The 10,163-nt window shown below is 33.9% G+C and overlaps 1 protein-coding gene across 2 annotated transcripts; it reads left to right on the top strand.

Moving 5' to 3' along the window:
• Nucleotides 1-6,203: 6,203 nt before the first annotated feature.
• LOC110636157 (uncharacterized) lies at nt 6,204-8,702 on the top strand. 2 transcript variants are annotated; one of them, XM_021785730.2, is made up of 3 exons: nt 6,204-7,472; nt 7,598-7,787; nt 7,882-8,702. In XM_021785730.2, the coding sequence occupies exons 1-3, from the start codon at nt 7,050-7,052 to the stop codon at nt 8,442-8,444; spliced, it is 1,176 nt and encodes a 391-aa protein (XP_021641422.1). In that variant the 5' UTR covers nt 6,204-7,049; the 3' UTR covers nt 8,445-8,702. The 2 variants fall into 2 exon arrangements, with proteins under 2 accessions (XP_021641422.1, XP_021641415.1); XM_021785723.2 differs by having other exon boundaries at nt 6,208-7,472; nt 7,592-7,787.
• Nucleotides 8,703-10,163: the final 1,461 nt, after the last annotated feature.

The following is a 10,163-nucleotide window of genomic DNA, read 5'->3' as shown; positions in this document are numbered from 1 at the left end:
GGACAGAACAATATAAAGATTGATGCCAAGTTTGTATTTTCCCATTAAAAAAAGAAAACCCAAAACAAGAATCCAACCACAATAGTCACAAAAGAAGTGGGTTTTGGTGTTCAATGGACATGGACATGCCCATGCCCATCATTTTTCTTATTTAGCTTTCCTTATCAAACAACTTTATGTCCTCATCAGTCATCATCTCCATTATAAAATACATGAAAAAACTAAATAATTATATTTGTTGAGACGCAAGCTTTGTTGTGATTGATACTAACAAATGGGCATTATCTTTTATTAAACAAGGGAAAAAAAAAATTCCGCCATGCAGCAGCTCCTTGCCATGGACGATGAATCTAAGGCCATGAGTTTGGATTTTGCAGATGATTAGTCCCCATTTTATGAACCAATGGACCTCTTTTCACAAAACAAGCGACTGTGTCGTTTGATTGTGCTCATCACTTTCCATCCAGGTGGTTTGTATGCAGATATGATAACAAAAATATTTATCTTTTAAATTAAGTCTAATTTTATATTAAAAATTAATTTTTTTAAAAAAATTTATTCAAATCTTACGTATAACTCAAACACCTCATTTTAAGTTAATGTAGAATAATAAATATTTTGAGAATTTATTTTACAATAAATGAGATTATAAATTTTTTTTTAATTGAGCAAATAAATAATAAATTAAGGTATTTGATTTCTTATTACATAATTAATTCATAATGAATTAATTTAGTGCGTGATAATATTTTGTGGAATTTCATCCACACTAACCTAACTGCTTAAGTAACTATTAATTTAACTTAGTAATTACAAAAGCAACATCCATAATTATAAATTTTAAAAGGAGCATTGATTGAAAAGATTATCTTTGAGACCTTATCGATAAGCTAAAGAATATAGGCATTAACAAAGCAAAGCGAAGCATCAATCTATGCGAAAATAAACAAAAGCATATATATATATATATATATATATATCTTGAAGTGGGTCCCCATCCTTGGAATATCATAATTCATACGATCACGATCACAAAATATTAATTTCTTGGTAATGAATAATTTTAAGGTAAGATGGAGATGGATAGATTTGACTTTTTCTTTGCGAAATTAAGGGTTTGGTAAGCCAACAAACGGAAGAAGGTAAGGCAGTGACCGTTTTTGTGACGCCTTTTATATATATTTTTTAAAGAGATAAAGAGATCGTAGTAATATATTTTTAGTTATTAAATTAAATTAAATTATTTTATTAGTGATATGCGGCAAAAATAATATGATTTTCAGTTGAACTATATATTCAATATTTGTCCATTATAACCTTAAGATTCAAGATATTTTGAACATAATTTCTTTTTTTTTTATTTTTTATTTCTCCAACCCTAGAAAAGACTGAAAAGAAAAGCAAAGAAAATGATGTACAAGAGTATTCCTACCACATGAAATTTGCTTTAGCCTTCAAGAATCATTTCCCATGTCTATTTTTTCTCTGTCAAATGATTTAAGGCACTCAAATAATTCTTAATTACTGTTAATGACATGTTAAAACATCATAGGACTTTGTATCATACCATCCTTTTATTTTGATATTTTAGAAATTTTTTAAATTTTTGAAAGATTAGGATTTAATTTTTTTAAATTTATTATAATATTACATAAACACTCTGCCACTTACACGATAATTTTTATATTATAATTAAATATAAGCTATTTTTGTATTAATAGTTGGAATCCTTACTAATTAACAATTTTTTTTATAATGAATTTTATTATTTTTGTAAATTTAAAAAAATTATATTATGATTTGAGATAATAAAATATGTTTTTTTTTTTTAAATAATAACAGAAAACTTCATTAAGAAAGATCTAATAAGAGAACATCAGAAAGGAAATCAAGAGGGATATGACTCCATTCTTGAGGATCAGATTGAGAATAGCCTGTCGTTGCCAAGCGATGAATGACAGAGTTTGCTAATCGATGAGCAAAGACTGCGGAGCATGAAACTAGCTTTTCTTAAAAGGAAAATACAATCTGAAACAACAGACCCAAAATAAGATAAATTCTTATGTCTATTACTAATAGCCTTGATGAGGATCTGTTAGCCTGATTCGAAGATAACTTTCTGTAATCCATTTTGTTAAATATAAAGATTTAGTGTTTGGTATTAAGCTAGGTCTTATCTTTTTTTTTTTTAATATAGTATCAAAATCTACTTTTGTCTTGATATTGAGTTATTCCCAGATGTTCATACCTGAGCATGAGAAGAATATGTTGTATCATATCGACTCAAGATAAGAAAATTGTGCCAAATATAAAAACTTAAAATTCTCTCCCACTTAAATTAATTTTTGAAATTAAGCTAAATTCAGTCAATTTTTTTAACGGTTTGCCCAATTCAAAAGAATTATCTCCATCTATATGAAAAAAGAGAAAGGAATAAAAGAAATTGTTAGGCATGAATTGAGGCTATAAAGAATATAGTGTTATCCAAAATGGGGGTCACAATAAAGGATAATAGAGATACTATGGTTTTGCAACAAGTAGCAGCTAAAGTGGGGCAAATGTAAGGAAAGTATTGTGATTATATATGGGGTCTGCACTGCACATGGATCATGGATGAGACGCCCCTCTTCCCCATCTAAGGAATTGAAGGACCACTGCATCAACACCTCATTCATAGGCCTTCTTATTCTTCTTCTTTATTTCTGATAAAATTATGTGGACTTGATGGAAGATGACATTCATCAACTTTTACATGCCCCACTCTTGCCCCTTTTTTTTTTCCCTTAACAAAGCAAGCTTCTGTTTCTCTTTTCATTTTCTTCTTTATCTAAATATATACAAATAAAAATCCAATTCTACCTTACTTCTCACATTTGATTTACCCCACATTTGCTTTTCAATTACTTAACAAACCCATTTAAATGCTTGTCAATGAAACTTATTTTTTCGGTTTAATTAAACTAAAAAAATTTATGAATGAAATCTTACTTTAAATTAATGCAAAAAGGCGCAAATATAAAAAAGGGAAGTTAGGAAGTAAGCTCTATACATATTTATACGAATTTATAGAAATATTTATTAATTATTAGAGATATTTGGCTAATTAAAGGAAAGTGATGAAGGCTAGGATATAGCTAGTAAGTACAAGGAAAAGATTGAGATTAGGGTTTCAAGGCACTAAAATGATGATATTCCAATGTTAATTATGAAGGTAGGACCTCCTAACACAACCCTTAAAAGTCTTTCACCCAACCTTAAAGTCAGAAACTTTTCCTCAACTCGTCAAAAGTAATACATTGTAAAATTGAAGCCAAAAGCTAATTAACAAAACGAGCACAAGCTCCAAAAAAAAGAAAAAAAAAATTCTTAAAGATAAAAATTAGAAAAAAAGGGAGAATAAATCATGAATTACAATTTTTTAAAAAGAGACTCAATAATTTCAATAGACATCATTAAAAGAAGTTCAGCAAAGTGCAATCAATGGCATTGCCACATTAAAGTTATAACAACAAAAGCAAATAAGCCCAACGGATTGTTGACAAGTCTGCAGGGATCTATACTTAATCCATGGGACACGATTTTGTTTTCGCTCTTTCTTAATTAAGCTTTGCCTTTTAATTATTCCAAGCATTAAATAATAAAATCGGAGACCCAAATGGGAACTAGGCCCCAGCTAATGTTGGAGGAAAGTAGATACTCTCTGTGTACTGCTATTTTAAACTTTGTTTAGCTTTTTACTTGCCCAAAAATATTAGAAGTGGTTGCCAAGAATTCCGACTAAGGCACTTAAAGAAAGGAGGAATTGGGAGAATAGAAATTTAAATATGACACTTATTAGATGAGTGATATACCTTCCATCATCAAAAGAGAGTATATTCAATTTTTTATTTGAATCATGTTAATGTCCAGCGTCCCATATAAGTTATGAGTCGAGAGACTAGATCGCTTATAAGTACTAGTCTCTTCTCAAGCCCCTCGATTGGGGGGCTATGTTGTTGCCCAGTGTCTCACATTGATTAGGAGTCGAGGGGCTAGTCGCTTATAAGAACTAGTCTCCCCTCTCTCCCCCAGAGGTACCTTTTTAAGACAAAATCTCTCTAGGTTGCTGTTAGCGCTAGTCACTGAAATAATACTTATGAAGCGGAATCTAGTTCATGGTGCGAATTTGGCACATCAATAAATCATAAAAAGGAAAACAGGCAAAGCAAAAAAAAAAAAGAAGGGTTAAAGTTAAAAACTATAGTCATATGCAAGAAATTGGCACAAAAAAGAAGAACCCAAATATCATCTTTGAATCAGATTCCCAAATCCTAGTGAAGGCTCTGTATAGCAAAGCTCAAGATGTTTCTTATTTTGGTTCTTTTGTTGATAAATGTAGTATCCTTGGTAAGCTTAGGTTATGTTCATTGACTTTAGTATGTAGATCAGTAAATACTTTTGGCACATTTACTTTCCCCTCAATTTGATCTTAGGGAGTGGAATATTGTTCCTCCCGAGTTTCTTCATGATCTACTCTCTATTGATCTTGCTTTATGATATTTATTTTTTTTCTTAAAAAAAAAAGGGGCATTTATCCAGCCATAGTGTGTGGCTTGTCTCCTTGTGTTCCTATTTTGAGCCACAAAGAAAATCAGAATATTCAACCTATAATTCAATTTAGCTGTGTGGACAATAAGCAGACATGCTTGCAAATGAAGAATCATCCTCACTTTTAATCTCATTTCACCCTGGTAAAAAGGACAACCACCTCATTTACTATTTCTCTTCGTTTTTCACATGACAATCCCTTTAGACCTAACGGTCCATTTATTTCAACTCTTGACTAATCATGGTTTAGCAACACGTTGTTTAGGTTAGCATTAAGGTTTTCATTATGCAATCAAAGTAATTATTATTGTAATTTCACCTTCTTACAATTTGATATCAAATTGTACTTAATTAAATACTAATTAATCTAGCTAAATCTTGTCCCTACCAAGAATTTTAGGTTGAATTTACTTGTTGACCAAGTCTCAACAGATCCCTCCTTGCTAGTTAACAGCATAAGCCACTTTCACTTCCACTTAATTTAAAAAAAAAAAAAAAAATCTCACATAAGTCTAAACTCTGAATCAAACCAACTTCAAATAGGGTCAGTCAAGTGATCAAAGCCTCTCTAGACGAATTTCTCAATACAGTCCAAATCAAATAATGCCATTTCAGGTTCCCTCTTTGGACTGATACAAATATTGTTTCCGTTGACAAATAGTTTAACATAATCTCTATTTAAAATATTAAAATTTTTTAATTTTTATTTTACAAAATAATTTCATAGTAAAAAAAAATAAATCATACTTTAAAGGATGAAAATGAAATTCATTAAAAGATTAAGGGCAAAAAATAGCATAATTAAGGTTTAAAAGCATATATATTTTGCACCCCATGATGGATACTTAATAATTATACATGCAGCAACAAGCTTAATATAATTAGTGTTAATCATGCACAGTGATTCTTCTATTGTGTGTGTTTTGTCCTACTTGTGTACTGTAAAGTTAATATTTTCATAATAAAAATAAAAGAGGGTCAGTATCATAATGTAAGTGTGGAGCCTTCTAAACAATATCAGTAAACCCCACCGAGGATATATATATATATATATAATTATTTCCTGCGGTGTTCAGCGTTTACCATATTGTTTTATATTCTCAATAATGTTTCATTCCTTTAATTTTATTTTGCTTATTCATAGTTGTTAGCGCAATATTGAAAGCAATGGAAAATAATGCGACACAAAAATGAAATAAAATCTTTCTTTTATCCAATCAGCAAACGGTCCAAAAATATACCGACCATTTAAATTTTGTAATTCACTTAAAGAAAGGGAAAAATAACTGATACTGCACCGGCACGCTACGTGTCACACAATGTTAGGCGCCCACCTCTCAACAAAACCTTATGCACTTTCACTTCACTAGTTTACTTTACGCCCCCACTGTCTAGTCTCCTATATGCCTTCTGTTCAAATTTCAAATTTATCCCACGAATCATCCCCTACTTTTTCACGTATCTCCGCAACCACAGCGACGCAGTGGGAGGTTAAGGTTGTAATTTCAATAACTATAATCCCACGAATTCGATTGCTGGCACGTGGCATAAACGCGCAAGCTCCACAATCAAACCAACTGCGCGCTGCCGCTTGCCATGTTAGATGAGGATAAAAATTTGCCATGTCATAATCCATGTGGCAATTCAATGCCGAGTCAGCTTGGCCAATGCCGTTTCACCTATAAATGCCAAAGCCCATCCATTTTCCACTCAAGCGTTCTCCACTCTCCAAGTCTTCACCCAAAAATCACCTAACCCGACACGCAGGAAAATCCTTTTTTTCACCTTTCCCCTTCCTTAATTTCCTTTTGTTTATCCATGCCGGCGATTGTTATCTCGCCGGAGAAATGAATATTCCGGCGCTTACTTTTTCTGCATCTACACGCAATGTCTGTGCTTCCGATCATCCCCGCCACGTTTTCCACGAAAAAATCCTAAGCTGAAAGCCATAATCTTCCCTTGCATATCTTCCAAGTTATTTGATTTTTCTAATCACGGAGGAAAGGTACCAGATTTTGCTTACACATAAATTTTGTGTATGGGATTACGATTAAAATTTTCAGAGGCTTTTTGATTGGCTGGCGATCCTGTTGAGGATTCCAATTTCAAGGTTTTTCGTATTTTTATTTTCTTCTTTCGGTAAGGCGCTGCTGTTGTAGCTAATGGGAGGAGGGGAGCGGGACATCTGCATGAGTTTGATTGTTAACCTGTAGCATTGATTTTTTTTTTTTTTTGTCTGGTTCATGGGTTTTGTAAATTGTACCGGAAGAATCAGGACCAGAAGGAGTCATTGATTGGTCACTGTGTTTGTGAGTCTGTGCAACCCAAGTAATTAGAGAGGGCTCTGAATATGGAGCAGAACTGACACGAAGAGCTTCAACCTGAGCAGTCAATCCATTTTAACTTCTAACCTTCAGCCTTAGCCTCGGGTCTTCTCTGTTTCTATCATCTTCATATCTGTTATGCCTTTTCCTATGAAGATCCAACCCATAGATATAGACTGTCAGACGACGGTTCCCTCGCGGGCCGAGCCGGTGAAGCCGGTGTTGAAATCGCGTCTAAAGAGACTGTTTGACCGGCAGTTCCCCAGCGTGTTGAGAATTTCCTCGGTGGAAAAACCAAGCGTTGGTGAAGCACAGTATGGGACCAAGGACGGAGGAGGTGCAGGGACCGAGTTTGAGCCGAGCTCAGTATGTTTGGCTAAAATGGTGCAGAATTACATCGAGGAGAGCAACGAGAAGCCGTTTCGGGGCCGTCACCGATGTAATTGCTTTAATGGGAACACTAACGACAGCTCCGATGATGAATTTGATGTATTTGGCGGTGGTGGTTTTGGAGAATCGATTAGCAATGGATCGTCTGGCGATGCCTCTGATATTCTTAAGGTAAATAGCCCTTAAGCTCTTCCAAGTTACAATTTAAGAGCATTCGCCCTTTGTATTTTGAAGCTATACGACTCCTTGAAGGTCAAATGGCTAAAGAAATGTGTATGTCTGCGTGTTAGAACCAGAGTTTGATTCCCTGTGCCAGTGTTCACGAAAGAAACCTCTTAGCTGATGCTGCGATGATCGTCGAGAAGAACAAAAATCACAAGCAAAAGGACGATTTGAGAAATATCGTAGCCGATGGATTATCTTCTCTTGGCTACGATTCCTCCATTTGCAAATCGAAATGGGATAAATGCCCCTCTCACCCTGCTGGTACCTCTCTCTCTCTCTTCTTTTGGAGTCAAAAAAATTTGAAATTTGGGAAGGGAAAATTCTGAATTCTCTTTTACTAAAATATGGTAATCAGGTGAATATGAGTATGTAGATGTGAATATAGGAGGAGAAAGACTTTTGATCGATATTGACTTCAGATCGGAGTTCGAAATAGCTCGATCGACCGGTGCCTACAAAGCAATCCTGCAATCACTACCGTCCATCTTCGTCGGGAAATCTGATCGGCTGGGTCAGATTGTATCAATCGTGTCGGAGGCGGCTAAGCAGAGTTTGAAGAAGAAAGGCATGCACTTTCCTCCTTGGAGAACAGCAGAGTACATGCGTGCTAAATGGTTCTCTCCTTTCACCAGGCTAAAAGACGCCACTTCAAACACCAAACCCGAAAGCCAGAAAGACGAGTGTTTGGTTGCGACGGAGAGTAGTGACGCTTGCGGAGAACTCGAGCTGATCTTTGGTGAGAAAACGGCAGCGCTAGACACTGATCCATCATCGCCGCCGACGAAAATTTCCGGCGACGATGAGAAAGAAAGAGTGGATTCGGCGACGTGGCAGCCGCCGGCCGTCAAACCGAAGAGTATAGATAGAGGAGCTAAGATGGTGACTGGATTAGCTTCTCTGCTCAAAGAGAAACCATAAAAAATTTTGGATTTTTTTTTTTTAATTTCGAGGCATAAAAAAATTGAAAAAATATATATAAGTGAAATATATCATCGGATAGCGATACGAGGACGACCTCGTTAGCCTTTCTTTTTATCCAAAGCTTGCTTGGGTGTTGTAAATTGTAGTAGCCTGAGGTAGCAGTAGTAGTAGTAGAGAATCTATCACCAATGTAATAAAAATTTTTATATTACTATATAATAGAGAAAAAAAAAAAGATAAGTAAATTTTCTGAAATATGGAAGATTATAGAACACCTGATAAATTCTTCATTTCCCAATTGCAGCGGTGTAGATTGTAGTTTTTTAAAAGAAATTATTTATTTTTTGAGGCCTTGTTTCTTTATGGGGAACATGGTAGGATGAACTATTAAGCTTTTATTTGGTAATTTCTCCTCTTTTGATGTCATTCCTTTTAGAATTTTTGTCTTATAATTTAGATAATTTATTTTCTAAAAGAAAAAAGCCGATGGAGTGGCGGAGGCAGAAGAGGTGATGGTGTGGATGACGGCAGTGGGTCGTGGCGTCTCGAACGCCGTGAGGAGAGGCAAAAACGTTCATTAGAATGGCCGATGGCGTGATATCCGCTTCTCTTTTCGCGTGTTCGTAAAGCTTTTTGATGCACAGACTTGTATTTGTTTTTTTGGAATAGTGAAAACGCCTCTTTTAAGTTTTACCTCAGCTCTGCCTCGTGAATTCATTTATATGCCTAATATTCAATGTCATGCATAAATAATTTATAACTTTTATTTTTTAATTTAATTTTTAATTATATTTTAAATAAAAATTAATTATTATTATTATTAAATTAATTTTTAATTAAAATCTTTTATTTAATTTAATTTAAATAATCTTTTTATCTATTATAATAATAAATTTTAATTAATTTATAATGTAATTAATTAAAATATCTATTTAATTATATATATATATATATTAATAATAATTTTCATATTTTTTCGTTTAAAACATAATAAAATTACTTTATTCAAAAAAAATTAAAATTTCACAAAATTTTTATATTTTATCTTATAATTTTTATAAATTGATATTTATTTTTTCATATATTATAAAAAAATATATTAGACTAATAAGAAACTCCGCCTAAATAGTTTCCGCTTAGCCGGTCCCAAGCTCGGATAAATGAGGAGGGTTGCGGTAGGTGATAATCAGCGTAAAAATTTCATCACACCTTATGATATGGATTCAAATGATATAAACGTTGGGGCGTCCTCTACTAACGATGCGCTACATCGGAGCCCGGGTGTAGTGAGAAATATGCAAGGGTGTAAGGCGTTCAACTAAAGCGACGCGCCATGCCGGCGCTCGGGTGTGGTGTCAAGTGAGTAAGGGTTCCCATATCATAGACGGGTGTGGATAAAGAAATTAGTCCATATGATAGATAGTAGAACAGATAGTGGAACAGAACACAAAATAAACATAGAAAATAATAGAAAATATCATAAAAGGAGACAAATTAGGAAGAAATAGGGTAGGAGGAGGATCAGGTTGGTACTTGGAATGTTGGATCACTTACAGGAAAATTAATGGAGCTTGTGGATACCTTGGAAAGGAGAAGGGTGAATATTGCTTGCATTCAGGAGACTAAATTGGTAGGAGAGAAAAGCAAGGAAGTGGATAATTCAGAGTACAAAACTGTGGTTTACTGGAAAGGAAAGAAATAAGAATGGAGTGGGCA

The sequence above is a fragment of the Hevea brasiliensis genome, chromosome 15 (genome assembly GCF_030052815.1).
Source record: "Hevea brasiliensis isolate MT/VB/25A 57/8 chromosome 15, ASM3005281v1, whole genome shotgun sequence".
In the NCBI taxonomy this organism is placed as follows: Eukaryota; Viridiplantae; Streptophyta; class Magnoliopsida; order Malpighiales; family Euphorbiaceae; genus Hevea; species Hevea brasiliensis.
The sequence above is the reverse complement of the archived record's forward strand: the minus strand, read 5'-3'. Positions and strand labels throughout refer to the sequence as shown.